This window comes from Anomaloglossus baeobatrachus, chromosome 4, assembly GCF_048569485.1.
Source record: "Anomaloglossus baeobatrachus isolate aAnoBae1 chromosome 4, aAnoBae1.hap1, whole genome shotgun sequence".
Classification (NCBI taxonomy): Eukaryota; Metazoa; Chordata; class Amphibia; order Anura; family Aromobatidae; genus Anomaloglossus; species Anomaloglossus baeobatrachus.
Window position 1 is genome coordinate 633,035,740 of NC_134356.1, and position 16,734 is coordinate 633,052,473.

The 16,734-nt window shown below is 40.2% G+C and overlaps 1 protein-coding gene across 4 annotated transcripts in view; it reads right to left on the minus strand.

Annotated features, from left to right (window-relative positions):
* Positions 1 to 16,734, minus strand: part of FGFR1 (fibroblast growth factor receptor 1) — a 141,066-nt gene that overhangs the window by 36,603 nt on the left and 87,729 nt on the right. For 3 of the 4 annotated variants that reach the window (XM_075346397.1, XM_075346399.1, XM_075346396.1), the window contains exons 3-6: positions 13,972 to 14,235; positions 11,445 to 11,531; positions 8,813 to 8,979; positions 7,664 to 7,787 (exon numbers count right to left, since the gene is read on the minus strand). In XM_075346397.1, coding sequence (XP_075202512.1) covers positions 7,664 to 7,787; positions 8,813 to 8,979; positions 11,445 to 11,531; positions 13,972 to 14,235 — 642 coding nt within the window. The remainder of the gene's footprint in view (positions 1 to 7,663; positions 7,788 to 8,812; positions 8,980 to 11,444; positions 11,532 to 13,971; positions 14,236 to 16,734) is intronic. The other variant, XM_075346400.1, reaches the window with a different exon arrangement.

Genomic DNA, 16,734 nt, shown 5'->3' on the forward strand with positions numbered 1-16,734 from the left:
AGCATATAATAATGAAAATATATTTTATGTATATTTATTTTTTTTAATGATATTAGATTAGTCGCACAATCAATTGTGATTATCAGTGGAAAATAAAAAATAATCTGACTTCTTATGATGCCTACACAAAAGGCCCAAATAGTTAGGTTTTTTTTTTGTTTTTTTTTTGTAAAACAGTCCATAATTTCCAAAAAGTCACTATAGTAATAAAAGGCTAATCAAATGAAAAATGTAGGGGAAAAAAAAAAAAAAAAAAAAGGCAGAAACAAAACAAACAAGCAACAACAGAGATAATAGAATTTATTATTACCAGACACCATCATAAAACATTTCCGCCATTTAGATATAATGATTAAAACTAGGTTAAGAAATCAAAACTACCAGGAACGGAAGGTGAAATAGAAGAAAAAAAAAAAAAGAAGAAAAGAAAGCCGACAGTCTAAAACTCCGCACCTCAAGTAGGCCTCACATTGCCCCCTGCACAGGAAATATCTGAAATTGAATACCTTCTATGAGGTGGAAATGGGGGGGGAAGCTGGAGAAAAACTAAAATATGTCAGATAATTAAAGGCGGATGTTGAATGAAGGAAATATTTGTGAGGAGAATTGGCTACTTATTGGAGGAAATGGAGGATAATTTCATGATTTGTCAGTTATGGCCAGAAAAACAACCAAGTTTTTTTTCCCCCCTTCTCATTGAAACGGGCTGAGCGCTATCATAACATGCACGAATGCCTGATTTCTTTCCATTCACGTCTCAAATAACACAGCTGTTTGTGAAATTTTTGTTGTGATTTTTTTTTTTTTTTTTATCTGGAGCGTATCATAGAAGACATCTGTGTGGGGGAATTAGAAAAATGTCCAACTCGTACTCATTACACATCGTTCAGCCATGATGTACCATGGTGGAATCACCAAATTACCTCAGCTCCGCAGCCATGTAATCAGCATTGTTTAGTGTAATGCTAGGCATTTATTATCTTATGGACTTCGGCTCGAAAGCTTTTACCACTTTAGAATTTGCGCATAATACTGCACATATAATAAATAGTTACACATGGTTCCTGCACCGCACCGACCTTCACAAGATGCATTATCCATATACACAGAGTATCCAAGAACACATTGCTAACAGGTATTGATGAGTGAGCAGTAAACTATTCGAGTAACGACTATAATGGAACTCATTCGGGAACTTGAACATTTTTCCAGCAAACACCCATAGGAGGGCTTGGGGTGCAAAAAAAAACAAACAAAATACCCCCAAAGACAAATCCCCCCTCCCCATGCTGAAATGGATGGAAACAGCGCTCAAATCGAATAGGAACAGCATGGGGAAGACATCTTGATGCATCTGACACCTAGGTCATTGCTGGGAAGTGAATAATTAAAAAAAAAAAAAAAATGTGGAGACCCCCCCCCCCATTTTTATTTTATTTATATATTTTTTTAAATCAGCCAAGATAAAAGTAGACAGCTGGGGGCTGGTATTATGAGGCTGGGAAGGTTCATGGTTATTTGGCCCTTCCCAGCCTAAAAATAGCAGCCCGCAGCCACCCCAGAAATTGCCCATCCTTTACTTGCACCAGTTCTGGTGCTTTGGCTGGCTCTTCCAGATTGCTTTTGTTCAGTGGCAATTGGTGTAATAATTATAGGGGTTGATGGCAGCTGTGTAATATCAACTGGCACCAAGCCTAGGGATTAGTAATGGAGAGACGTCTATCAGATATCCTCATTACTAACCCAGTAAGTGTAAAGGGAAAAAACACACACAAGAAAAAAATAGTTTGACTAATGACTCCCCCACACATTTTTTGTTCACCAACTTAACATTTTAAAAATTTCCACAAATCTCATACGTAGTTCATGGTGTACTGTGTTCCCATGATGTCCTCCGAATCGGTACTCCTACCTATGGAGCCTCGTTCAGCTCCATAGGTCACTCGTGAGTGACCCGAGTTTTGTTCGCTGAACGAGCCTCCATAGGTTGGAATACTGATTCAGGGGACATGGTGGGACGAGTACACCATGGTTTAGGTAGTAGCTTTGTGGACTTTTTTTTTTGTAAATAATAAATTGATAAACGAGGGACAGTGTGGGGGAATCTTTATTAAAAGGAAAACAAAAAAAATAATTATTTTTTCCTGTGTGTGTTTTATCACTTTACACTTACTGGGCTAGTAATGGGGGCGTCTGATAGACATCTCTCCATTACTAACCCATGGGCTTGATGCTGTTCTATGTACTTATAGACCCCTATGTAGTTATAGTACAAGGGGGATTTTTTTTTTTTTCGGGTACAGCCTCTTTTACAAATACGGTCCTACATTTTCCATGCCCATAGAAACCAAGGTACTGACTCATCATTGAATTTTTTTTTCTACTTGTTTTGTTTTTTTTGTGCCTTTTTTTAAAGCTTTGTAACTTTCATTTGTTCGCAAATATCAGGCTGGTTCGACATTTAAAGAGGTTTTCAACTAATTAATCAATTTGAGACTTTTTATAGTTACATTTATATATTTATTTTTTTTGCGCAAATCTTGTTTAACCACAACCCTCCTCTATTATTATTTTAGTAAGTCTTTGTTGCTCGGTTGAAGACTACATGTGTGACTTTTAACTCTAAGGTTAATATCCCTCGATGTGCTTTTGTGTATTTTCGCAGCGTCTTACAATTCCGGCAAAGTGGATGAACCAATTTACCAAAGTCTCATGCAGACTGTGGGTTTTTTCCTTTCTACGCTGCATAAACTGACCTGCGGCGCATTTAAAATCTACAGTATGTCAATTTATCTTTTAAGGCTATGTGCGTACGCTGCGTTTTTTTGACGCTGCGTTTTTGGCCGCTAAAAACGCACAAAAACGTACCTGCGTCAAAAAACGCATCAAAAAACGCATGCGTTTTTACCGCGATTTGGTGCGTTTTTCGCTGCGTTTTTGATCTCTGCGTTTTGCTGCGTTTTTCCAATGCATTGCATGGGCGGAAAACGCAGAAAAACGCAGGAAAGAATTGACATGTCCATTTTTTTTTTTCAAGCTCAAAAACGCAGCTTAAAAAAAACAGTTGTGTGCGGACAGCAAAAATGAAAACTCATAGACTTTGCTGGGGAAGCAAAGTCATGCAGTTTTGAGGCCAAAAACGCACCCGAAAAACGCGCAAAAACGCAGCGAAAAACGCACTGTGCGCACATAGCCTAAGAACGCTGAGTTTTGTGTGTGGATTTTCCCCGTAGACTTGCATTAGATGCACAAAACCTGCAGAAAAAAAAAAAAAAAAGAAAAGCACATGCATTTTTAATGCGATCCCGCTGCAGACATGCATTAAAATCACTTGAGATTCTCACTATGGTGCGTTTTTAAACTTAAAGGGGACGGACAGCCGATACATGCTCATCTGTCCACAGGCAGCATGCATCAGACTTTGGCTGTATGAGTTCAACCATATAGAAGTTTAACGCTGTGCCTATGAATTGTGCTGCATGCATCATCTGTCCGGTTGCCTTTAAAAAAGGCACAAAAGAACAACAAAATAAATAGCATCTATAATTTTGGTTGGGAATTTAGATAAACAAACAGGTGGTTTATTTTTCTTTGATACTTATTTAGATCCTTTTTTTTTTAATGCACATTTATACACCAAATTCATACACCAAATCTGTAATTTGGTGCGTGTTTTTTATTTTTTACCAGAAGATGCTGATTTAGTGCAGTAATTTGGTGTATAAATTTCAGCACCAAATCTACATATCTTGGCAAAAAAAACAAAAGCGGTTTTCTGCCTGGAGATGCAGGTCTGATTGAATTTTGTTCACCTGAGGTGAGTTTACCTGCAGCCACAGGTGGGGTACTGTGGGAACCTCCAGCTGTGACCACAGAAACTCAGTGACATCACCGCTCACAGCTGCGGCTCAGTCAGTGTCTGCCTAAGGGCTTATGCGCACATAGCTGCTGAATATTCTGCAGCGATTTGACAGCACATGTGCGCTTCAAATCCCTGCAGAAACACTGCATAATGAATGCAGTATTTTTGTTAAAAAAAAAAAAAGCCGATTTCATGCGCTTGGGATGCTGCCCCCACCATAGAGAGGGAGCTGCATCCATAGCGCACGGAATAATTGACATGCTGCTTTTATGAACGCACGGATTTGGGTCTAAATTTTAGCACCCAAATCGCTGCGTTCCTAAAAGCAACGTGCGCACGTCTCATGCACAATCTTCATAGATCGTGCAGTGAATGCAGGACCATGCGTTTACGCTGCAGTGCAATATGCAGCGTAAATGCATGTAAGTACGCAACATGTGCATGAGCCCTAAAGCCGCAGCGTGCGGTCATGTTTTCAAATGTGACTTCAGGATGTAACAGAACCAAGATTGTTGTGGGACCTTGTGTGGATCAAGTTGGACCAAGGTGTTTGTGAGGTTAAGAAATTGGAGAAAGAGGGTTTCTTTTTGAATTTTATTTCAAATACAGGATTTTTTTCAGTGTTTGTTTTTCTTTTCACTTACAGGACTTGTAATGGGGGGGTCTCATAAACCCTACCCATTACTAATCTAGGGCATAGTGGCAGCTGTGAGCTGTCATTAACTCCTTACATTGCCCCAATTGCCACTGCACCAGGACAATTGGGATGAGCCGGGTAAAGTAATGGATGCAACAATTCTGGGTGGCTGTGAGTCAATAATGGGCCTTCCAGGCTAAAAATAACCGTGGGCCTCACCAGCCTGAGAATACCGGTCCCCAGCTATCAGCTTGATCATGGCTGGGTATCAAAACTGGAGGGACCACAAGTTATTTTTAAAAAATATTTATTTAAATAACTTTAAAAAAGCTGCATAGGGTCCCTCATATTTTGATTCACAGCCAAGATAAGCACACAGCTTGAGGCTGCTGCCTGTAGCCGTAGGCTTTATCTGCACTGTATATCACAACATTGGTGGACTCTGATTTTTTTAATTTAATTTTTACACCACTATAGGGACGTAGACAGCATGTAATTCCAACCAATCACAGACGCTGTCACACAGGGTGGAGGCGCGGTCTGACTGCAAACAATCAGTGATGCCGGGACAGACAGTGGATGGGGAAGCAGTGAATAAGTATAAGAGATAATGAGCGAAAGGAGTGTTACAGTTGCAGGGAAGGTTGGTAAGTATAATGGTACTGCTATATTTTTTATTTTCTTTTTCCTTTTTTTAATTTATTTAATTTATTTATATAATTAGTCAGGTGGCCAAACCCAAATAGTTACATGGTTTTCCCTGAAAAGTCCTTGTACGGGGTCTGTGCACATATATTAGGTATCCGGTACTGACCACAAACTTTACAGTTCGGATTCATCTAACACTACTTATCTCCAAAAACTCAGAAATAAAATTAAAAAAAAACAAACAAAAAGAAACAGACAGGTCTGTTTTGTTTGTTTTTTTATATACAAACATAACCAAAACAAACACAAATTAAAAAAAAATGGAAATGTGAACAGCACCATAGATTATAATGGCTATTTGTTCTATCCATGAAAAACACTATTGGAACATGTACGAGAAAAATATATGTCTGAATGAGGCCTTGAAAATCCACGGCACAAAATCTGGATGTGTGAAGACACCCATAACTTTGGAGGGACCTGAAATTAGACACATTTGGTTCCAATCTATCCAATCCTACAATGTCCTAAATGGTGTCTGGACACTTATCTGGATTCATCTCTAGAAATAAATCATTTGTCTAAGAGGAATGGGTATATTTGAGTCAATTTGCTGTATGATGTCTATGGCCAGGTTTATGGGAACTTGTAGTGAGGAAAGGTTTCTTCTAATCTATAGTAAATAGAATGACAAGGAGACAGATTACCGATTCCTATCAAGTGCAAAACCTTCAGAAAATTGTTCTGCCGTACGAAGTCCATAAGGCACAACCTTCCATGTCTAAAGAAGATTATACATCAATCCCCAGCAAGCACTGGGGCAAACAGCTGCCAAAGATTTCGAGTCCAAGACCGACCAGAGAACAATGGCAATGGTAACACAAGTGGTCTGCGAACAGCTGATGAACTGCTGCCAATGAAAACCTTGTGGATCTGCTGTACGGAGGAGAACTGGGAAGAAGCTGGCAACGTTAACTAAGTATACCTAAAATGTATTAGGAGGAGATGACCATTTATTAAATAGAGACGGTATATACAAAAATATTTAATTCTGCAAAAGTAATTTATATTTCTGCAGAACAATAAAAAATAAAATGTAATTTTACATGAATTTAAGAGGCGGGAAAAAAAAAAAAAAAAGACTGAGTGGCTCCAACTAAAACGAGACCCCATGATTAAAATAAAAAATTAGAAGTTTGCAAGACTTCTGATAACCTGGCAACTTCTAAATTATCGAATCATCTTCTGAGTTATAATAGAGATTTCAAGCAACTTTAAAATGGGTTAAAATAGAAGGAAAATGGTAATCCAGCACCACCAAAGCAGTAAAAAAAGGATCTTTATTCCATAATTGTCTCCATCCAGAAAAACAATTCCATAGTGTACCATAAAACGTTTTACGCATTTAGATGGACCTAGGTCTCTAGAGGGGGCCCGGGCCCGAGAGTCTCTAGAGGGGGCCCGGGCCCGAGAGTCTCTAGAGGGGGCCCGGGCCCGAGAGTCTCTAGAGGGGGCCCGGGCCAGAGAGTCTCTAGAGGGGGCCCGGGCCCGAGAGTCTCTAGAGGGGGCCCGGGCCAGAGAGTCTCTAGAGGGGGCCCGGGCCAGAGAGTCTCTAGAGGGGGCCCGGGCCAGAGAGTCTCTAGAGGGGGCCCGGGCCAGAGAGTCTCTAGAGGGGGCCCGGGCCAGAGAGTCTCTAGAGGGGGCCCGGGCCAGAGAGTCTCTAGAGGGGGCCCGGGCCAGAGAGTCTCTAGAGGGGGCCCGGGCCAGAGAGTCTCTAGAGGGGGCCCAAAGTCTTTTTTCAACCTATGTAACTATAGACACTATAACTTTTAAAAAAAAGGCTGGATGATTTCCTCAGTGTAGACAAATGTAGAATTGGTGATAAAAAGGTTCAACTAGATGGACCTAGGTCTTTTTTCAACTTATGTAATTTCCACTTTTCAGATGTTTGGAGACAATTATGGAATGAAGATTTTTTGTTCTCATTACTATTTTGGTGGTGCTGGATTGCCATTTCCCTTCTATTTTGACTACTTTCCAAGGAACCAAACCGGAGATTCCATGCATTACCACCTTTAAATTTGTTAGGATTGCAGCATCTGCGGTGAACTGATAAACTTCCTTTCTCTTGATAATGGGTTGCCCCACGTCGGCGATCCTTTTTTTACTTTCAATTTATGCTGGCCTGGCGATCTTGTTGAACAGTCAGCTTGCCATGCCAATATATCTATCGCTTAGACATGTAGCATTACATGCTGGTTATTCAAAACAATCTTAGTCGATGCCCTGTTCCCCGCCCTACCCCCAAAAAAGTCCACAATAAGTAATTGAAGAAATGACATCAGCAACTTTAGGTGGTGTGTACGAATCATAGACCTTAGTGACTATGATTATTGGCAGTCAATTAGTGGTTTTGTTTAGCAGGGTGCACAGAATTGAGTAGCCATAGATTAAAAAAAAACACAGTCACTTATCGACTTAGAAAAACGATGAAATGGAAAGGGTTGGCTTCTTACCGACTACATCGAGCTGATACGTGTGGTTGATGCTGCCATACTTGTTCTCAACAATACACGTGTAGTTTCCTTTGTCGGATGGGACCACTGAATCCATAATAAGACTCCAAGATTGAGAACGGACCTGGGAGAGATCAGTGTATGTCGTTACTTTAGCTCGGCTGCTTAAAAAACTGATAACTAAACAAATTGGTCATGAGTGACTGCACTCCGGATGCCCCATTCAACAAGCAATTGTTTTGCCAGAATATTAACATAAAACTAAAATGTTGAAACATTTTTGCAAACACTAGTAGTTGGGCATAAATATTACCCATTTTTGTATTTTATTCTGCCAACTTTTTAAAGTGTGCACAACTTCGCGGAAAGGAGGGAGGATGATCAAGCGCGTGCAGCAAATTAATCAGAATTTACGCCAGAGAGATGGCATCAATTATGACTAACGTCCACCAGTCCCTGACTAGCGTACATATGTTGTGGTGAAAGCGGAAAGACGACGCACCACGTTATGATTTCATGAATCTTACTCTACTGCACAGTTTATCAAGAGTAGAGTGTAAAACTGGATTCTTGATGAATCGAGAACATGGCGTTTGTTCTAGTACCAAACACTGCTCAGTATTTTAGAGCCTAGCATTAAATTATATTCCATAGATAAGTCAGGGAGATGGAATGGTAGGACATTTAAGATGTCTTAATGTGGACATCCTGTCAATTGGAGGTAACCTATTCACTACATCCTAAAAGTAATGTAGGAACTCTTGGATCATCTACTGTGACCAGAGCTACAAGATTCCCATCTGCAAAAGAAGAACAAGAGCAATAGGTGGGAGAACAACTTCACCACCATCACCACTTTCTCCTTTCCGTCTATTTGTTAATTACCCTCAGTTTGTTGAGCCATCTAACAAGCTCAGTAATCAGCAGGGGGAGAGATTAATGAGCATCAGCTTCTAAACCAGCTCAGACGAGCATGGACAGCATGCTGGGCAGGGAAATAAAAAGATGGTCCCACTTCAAAGCCCAGCCCGGCATGCTGGGTGATCTCATGCCCTGGCAGCAACCCAGTTAAAGTGGAACATCATATACTCCACAAGTGATCATATCGTGAACAGAAGAATCAATGTTTAAGCCTAGTGTTGTTTGTACCTTGTATCCACCAATTCGATGATCGGGTTTAAACTCTCTTCCATTCTTTAACCAACGTAGAGTAGGCATTGGTGTGCCCCCTGCTGGACACCTGAATCGTATGGTCTTGGCTGCCGGAACAGCATGAAGTTTCTTCTCCATTTTCTCTGGGTTTGCCCAAAATGGTCCTATAGTTTGTTAATGAAAAGAAAAAAAATATTAAAATCAGTTAACACTGGTTGGTATTGGAAACAATCAACAAATTTGAAGATTGACACATCACTAACAGTACAGCTCACCAGCAATTTATGGTAAGTGTAGAATAACCATTTTTCATAGCTGAAAACTATTTCCTAATTTCTATATATTATTACTCTGTACCTTTAGCCCAGCTGATGAAACAGTGGGGTGGAGCAAAAAAAAACCCCAAAATTTACCCATAAAGCAGCCGAAGTGGAATTGGGTAAAATATTGAAATGCTTGATGAAAGAGGACTTTCCAGAACGCAAATCATTTCAGGCGCTGAACAAGCAGGGGCTACAGGTAGGTTTGAGTTTGGTTTGCAGCATTGTGCATAGAGCTTCGAATGATCGTAGGATATAATGTAGCCTAATATTATATAAATGGTGTTCAAAAGTTATAAAAAGGGTCCTAAAACTAAGTTCAGGACCTTAGGGCGAAATGTCTCAAGTTCTTTGTCATGCCTCTTCCCCCCCCCAGAAGCTTTCTAAAAGACCTAACAGTATATCGGCTTTGCCTAAAGGGTTTCTTTAACCCCTACCAAAAATATAAAAACAAAGAAAAAAAGAAAGTTTTGGCTTGTTAAAGTCTAGAAAGCCATAAAGTGTTCTCCAGTCAATGGATCACAGAGCAAACCCTACGGAACATTTGTCAAGCTCGCTTTGGAGCTTTACGCCGTTACACTCAGGGGCAGAAAGGTAGTCGCTCTATCTGGGCCCTAGTCTTAAAGCCCCTCAGCCATCATCATCATAAATGACACATGGTAGGTGGACTGTGGAGTTTCATACTACATCTCTGATGGGAATTCTAGCTTCTTTTCGATTCTGACAAGTTGGCATCCCAGTAGCGAGAGCGTTAATTCTACACTATAGTTAGGCTTTATTCAATTAGGATGGCATGGGGCCTAGAGGAATCCCACAGGAATTTAAGGTATGTGTTGTCTAAAGCAAATTGTTACTGGAGAAGAAGGGGATCATATGGCAGCCTGTCCTGATGGTTTCATCATTAAAGTTAGATATTTAAGAAAGGGACAGTTTTGGGGAGACGGGCAGGTGAGGCGCAATTCTGAAAAATTAAAATATTAAAAAGAAATCTGAGAGCCACAATATACAAATCTTAGAAGTTTAATTACATGGTGAAGGGTGGAGGAGTTTTGAAAGTTAAGTTTGGTGCCGGTTTGCATTATTATTATTATTGTAGCGTCATTTAATCCATGGCACTTTACATGTGCAAAGGGGTATATATAATTAAAGAAAAAAAAAAAATAATAATCATCATCATGGACAATACAAGGCACAGACAGGTATAAGAGGAGAAAGCACCCTACCCACGAGGCTTGACAGTCTACAAGGGATACGTGAGGATACAGTAGATTAGGGTGGAGCTGGTCGTTTGGACCTATGGCAGACTGGGGGTTACTGCAGGTTGTAGGCTTGTTGGAAGATGTGGTTCCTCTGGTTCCTTTTGGTGGTTTCCACCGTAAGCGAGACTCTGATATGTTGGGGTAGAGAGTTCCAGAGTATGGGGAAGGCACAGGAAAAATCTTGTATGCGATTGTGGAAAGAAGAGATAAGAGAAGAGGAGCGAAGGAGATCTTGTGAAGATCTGAGGTTGTGTGCAGGTAAATACTGGAAGACTAGGTCACAGATGTATGGAGGAGACAGGTTGTGGATGGCTTCGTACATCATGGTTTTGGTTTTGAACTGGAGTCTTTGGGGCAATGGGAAGCCAGTGAAGGGATTGGCATAGTGTAGAGACTGTGGAATAGAGGGAGGAGAGGTGGCCAGCAGAGTTTAGGATACATTGGAGGGGTGCAAGAATGTTAGTAGGGAGGCCACAGAGCAATCTGCAGACTTATAGGTTTTGAAAATCGTCTTTCACGGGCCGAGGGAGCATGAATAACCCTGTGGTTTGTTTTTTTTATATTCTGAATAAACAAGGATTAGAGCCATATGTAGACCATTTTTCTTTGACGCTTTCAGAATATCAACGTGAACCTCTAATTTACAGTCTCTACACAGGTCTCATAGCAGACAGTGAAAATATATGGGATATTCTAAAACAAAAACATTTGAAACCCACAAATCATTGCTGCCAATACGTCTATTTGATTTCCCGGGGGCAGCCCATTGGAGGTCGTACACAAAAGGTGTAATCATATTTAGGTGTTGTGTAATGTGTCGAATATCACATCAAAACTTTATTTTTTTTTCTATTGGCAAGTAGTACATTATCCTTAACACTTATGCAATAAAGAATTACTTGTTAAAAAAAAAATAGTTAACAAAATCTCAAAAGTTTTCTCTCTGTGCCAGATGAGCTTATTGTCACCCAGGGCAGAAAGTTATTGGAGCAACTCAAAGATCTGGCCACATCTTGGATTCACATAACAGGTCTTCAGTTTAGAACTTACGATTTGGTTTCGAGTTCTCTGCTGCTTTCTCTTCCGAAGAAGAATTATCATCATCGTCGTCATCATCTTCGGCAGACGGTAAAGCATCTGTGATGGAACAATAAAAAGTATCCAGTCAGTACATTTTTTAATTCTTTTTTTTTATTTTTGGTAGAACCAACAACGTCTAGACTCAACAGAAGTACATTTTGAGGTAGGCACTCACCAGGACACATACTTTGACATATAACGTATAATATGGAAATAGTTTTGACATGAATGGCCCAAGGATGTAAAAAATTACAGTGGCCATGATGCCTAAAAAATCTTATGCTTTAAAAAGAGAACCAGTCAGGTCCCCTCTACCTCCACCCAGCAGCATTCATACCTGTATGCCCAAATTCCCACCCTACCCAGCCTTGTATAACGCTATTTACTAATATGAATGCATAAAAAAAATGACTTATAAACCACGCGTTCCCTATGTCAATTATGGCCTTGACTAGTTGCAGGGCCATTAGTTCTCCAGACTAGTCTGCCTTTTTCCACGTTATCATACCCTGGGTCGGCGTGATAACATGATCTCCACAAGCCTGTGTCACTACCAGATAATGGAAATCTTGCGCATGCGCATGGCTCATTTTGGCCACGCCGGTGAGCTTCAGAATTAGGGTGCACGCTTCCCAGCTTCATTAAGCGCACTCCGCTTGACCAGAAGTTCAGAAGACAGCTCATACACACGTTTTTGAACTTCTGGTCATGTGCAGTGCTCCTACTGAAGCCGGGAAGCATAAACCTGGCTTCAAAAGGGCACTGATGCAGCCGAAACGAGCCGCGCATATGCGCAAGATGTCCATTAGCTGGCAGTGACACCGGCTCCTGGAAATCATGTTATGCCCACAGGGGTATGACAATATAGAAGAAGGGCCGACTAGTCTGGGGAACATAAGCCTCTACAACTAGTCAAGGTCCTAATATGTTTTTAAAAATTCATATTAGTGAATAGCGTTATACAGGGTTGGATAGGGAGGGAATTTCGGCAAACAACCCTGAGTGCTGCTGGGTTAGAGGGCATAGGGGACCTGTCAGGTTTCATTTAAGATGAAACGAGAAATAATGGCAACTTCTTAAAATGTATGAAAAATATTAGAAAATGTAAGCTTTCTTGCACTTTGATGACGGAGGATCACTTATCTGGTAGCTAATGGAAAACAGTCTACCCGTTTGTTTTTTGTTTTTAAACATGTTTTTATTCTCTGCCACCTAGGATCAGTGAGACATCTGCCAGTTCTTGGACTCAAATGGGTGGAGATTTAAAAAAAATAAAAATAAAAAAAAAAAAAAAAATAAATAAATAAAATGTAATGTTGAGTTTTAGGGGGAACTGAGGTTCTGGCACTATTTTTTTCTTGAGGAACAAAAGCTGTAAACAGGAAAATATTAAGCGGATCAGACCTGCCATATGGTCAATTGATTTGGGGGGCAGATCCTCATGATAATATATAATCTCTATGGGTAGCTTAATAGGGATCTGAAGTTTGGTATTAAAGGAGGACAGAAGCAAATGAAGAAAAAAAAAATTGCATGCACTGCATGTATCATGTGTCTCCAAAAATCCCCCAAAATAGTGAAAAAGATATTACATTCCAGTCAACAGATAATTGGCATTCTACATTAGGTGATGTGTCAAACTCTGATAAGACATCAAGGGGGGAGGGGGTGAAACAAAAAGGACAAAGGAATGTAGCCAAATGGCCACAAAGGTCTGATAAGAAGCCACTTAACACCACATCACCGCCATCAAAAACATGGTGTAGTCCAAAAGGTAACCCATCTGGACAAAGTCTAGGAAAGCTCCATAGTCACAGATTATTTGCAATTAGAGAAATCATTTTGTCCTCTTTGATCAGGTCAAATGATCTGTGAGGGATCTTGAGGGGCCTTTCTGCCATTTCTATAGGAAGGGTTAATTCTATGCGTTTCGTTACAGATTAGCCCATTCACTGGAGGGACATACTGCCGTGATGCATTTGCATGTCACATGAAATGGAAACAATGGACACAGTCACAATCATGGTAGGATTGTGCTTCCATGATGGGATCTTTGGCATATGTAAGAGATGTTCAAAAATAGGGAAGTCTTGTAGTACTACACTGTGCTTTCTTTTCTTGAGGTTACCTGTGGGGGTTTTAAAACCATTTACATAAATTTCATTTGATGGGAGGGTAGACTATTGGACATCTCTAGCATTGCTCACTATATTTTGAGGATATATAGAAAAATCAGCCCCAAAAACACTTGAAAAACATGGCAGATTGATTCAACTTTTCCTTTTCGGTAAGAAATGGGCAAAACCAGTTCAGTATGGAACATGCCCATTTCCTTCTTCTATATCTCAAGCACTCCGAGGCTTCTCGGAATGAAAATTAGGAACAGTAAAAAAAATTGACAAAATCTTTTAGAAGTTTAGAACGCACAGAAATAAAAACATTTTACAATTTATTTATTTTTTTATACATGTCAATCAGCTAGACGCAAACTACAAACCTGATATGTTAACTTTGATTAATACAGTATCTGTTCCAAATGGGCCACTAGTAACGCAGACATACAACCCAGAATCCTCCTGCCTGGCGTTGAGTATCTGGATCGCATCGCCTGTTATGCGAGTGCGGTTAGTCTCCGAAAGCTGAACTCCGTTTTTCACCCAGCTGATGCTCTGAACATCCTCTCGAAGCCTGCAATGTAAAATTATCGGGTCTCCAGGATGAGCCAAAAACGATTCCATTTCTTGTTTGGACTCTGGGCCAACTAAGTGGTAAGAAAAAAAAAAAAAATTGGAATTAATTTTTTTTTCTTCTAAAAGTAGAAGGCTTTTTTTACGTGAGCCTTTATTTTTGGAAGGAATGAGGATTTAAAAGGAAAAGAGTTTGGGATCGGATGGAGATGATCTCCAAATTATGGGACAATTGAGGAGGATTTCTCACAAGGGGTTTGTTATAGTTTCTAATTAAAAGGCAGGCCGTCCATCACAAGATTTTAGGGCAAATTTTGGTGGTTTGACCAAATTAAGAATATTTTTCATAGCAGATTTCATACATTAGGTGTATATTCCTAAAATCATCCCTACCGAGGATCTGGGTGGAAAACATAAGATATGCAGGTACTTCATGGGTGAAGAACAGGTTGGATAGCAAGCTAGAAAATGTTAGTGTTAATATAATATTAGAAGTAAAGCGTAACACCAAAGCTGCATTTTATAACATAACAAAAAGACAAAAATAGACAAAAAGGCTTTCTGCTCTGGCTTATGGTAGGCCAAAACCTGTGGTGGTCTGATGACCACACAAACAAAAAAAGTGTGAAAAAAGGACCATCATGTTGTGCAATATGAGCTTTTCATACATTATAACAGACTTCCAATAGACTTTCAATTTCTATATTCGAGTAAAACCCCCAGAAACACTCTAGACAGCTGTTGGCAAAACGATGATCTGGCCAATCGTTTGTCTGGCAACTACCTTGACCATCTCTTCCACACATGGTGAATAAAGAGTAACAGCTCTCTTTGTGGAGAGTGACATGTCTGACATGCCGGTGTAAGGACTTTTAGGCCATACAATTCTCTTGGAAATTAAATATGCAAGTTGCCTCTGACTTGAACTCTAGTGCCACATATTGGAAGTGGCAGTACTAAAAAGTTAAAGTCAATTTTGACCCTTTACGAAACCTTTGGATAAATCCAGAATCTCTACTTGCAGATATGTTCGTCAGAGTGTTGACTCTCCTCAGTGCAAAGCAAGCGATCTGATTTGGCTTTGAGGGTCTCTGACTGGGTTCTAACAAGTAAAATGTCTCATTGCGTAGAGTGACCTACTTGACATGCCAGTGTAAGGAGACTTCTAGGCCATGCAATTCTCCTCTTAAAAATTAAATATGCAAAGTACATATATGTGAGCGGTCCTGTGCTCTTAATGAGAGAGGCAGTGCTAGAGATCTCTGGCAGCAGCTTATTACTTTGAAAACAAACGGATTGGCAGCCCAGAATCGCACACGCCGGATCCTTATTATCCCCGTACACAATAAACCAATGGTTGACCTGTGGATATCGGCCAATATTAACCTAATGTTTATAGGGACTTCAGCCCTTTGATCAGGGGACTTATTTGCCCCACAGTTTGCAACCAAAGCAAATAGGGTGATGGGATGCATTAGAAGAGGTCTGGGGGCACGAGATGAAAACATAATTCTCCCTCTGTACAAATCACTCGTCAGACCACACTGAGTATTGTGTGCAATTTTGGGCGCCGGTGCTCAAGAAAGACATTACTGAACTTGAAAGGGTTCAGAGGCGGGCTACTAAAATAATAAATGGAGTGGGTGCATTACAATACACGGAAAGGTTATCAAAATTAGGTCTATTTACTCTAGAAAAGTGAAGACTTAGGGGAGACCTAATAAATATGTACAAATATATCAGAGGGCCATATAGAGATCTCTCCCATGATCTGTTTGTACCAAGGACTATGACAAGAACAAGGGGGCAGTCTCTTCGATTGGAGGAAAGAAAATTCCTACATCAGCATAGAAGAGGGTTCTTCACGGTAAGAGCAGTGAGGCTCTGGAACTCTCTTCCTGAGGAAGTGGTGATGGCCAACTCACTGAATGAATTTAAGAGAGGAATGGATGCTTTTCTTGATAGCAAAAGTATAGAAGGTTATAACTAGCATAATCTTACAGGTAGATAGAAGAGCGACCAAGATTATTAGAGGAATGGGTGGGCTGCAACACCAAGACAGGTTATTAAACTTGGGGTTATTTAGTTTGGAAAAACAAAGGCTTAGGGGGGATCTAATCACAATGTATAAACATATGAGGGGACAGTACAGAGACCTTTCCAAAAGATCTCTTTACACCTAGGCCTGCGACTGGAACATGGGGGCATCCGCTATGTCTTGAGGAAAGAAGGTTTAATCATAATCACAGACGAGGATTCTTTACTGTACGAGCAGTGAGACTATGGAACTCTCTGCCGCATGATGTTGTAATGAGGGATTCATGAAAAATGTAATATTACCAGTTATGTATATTAGATTTTATGACAGGGTGTTGATCCAGGGAACTAGTCTGATTGCCGTATGTGGAGTCAGGAAGGAATTTTTTTCCCCATTGGAGCTTGACACATTGGGTTTTTTTTTGCCTTCCTCTGGATCAACATGTTAGGCTACGGGTTGAACTAGATGGACTTAGAGTCTTCCTTCAACCTTAAAAACTATGAAACTATGAAACCAATTCAATTGAATAAATATA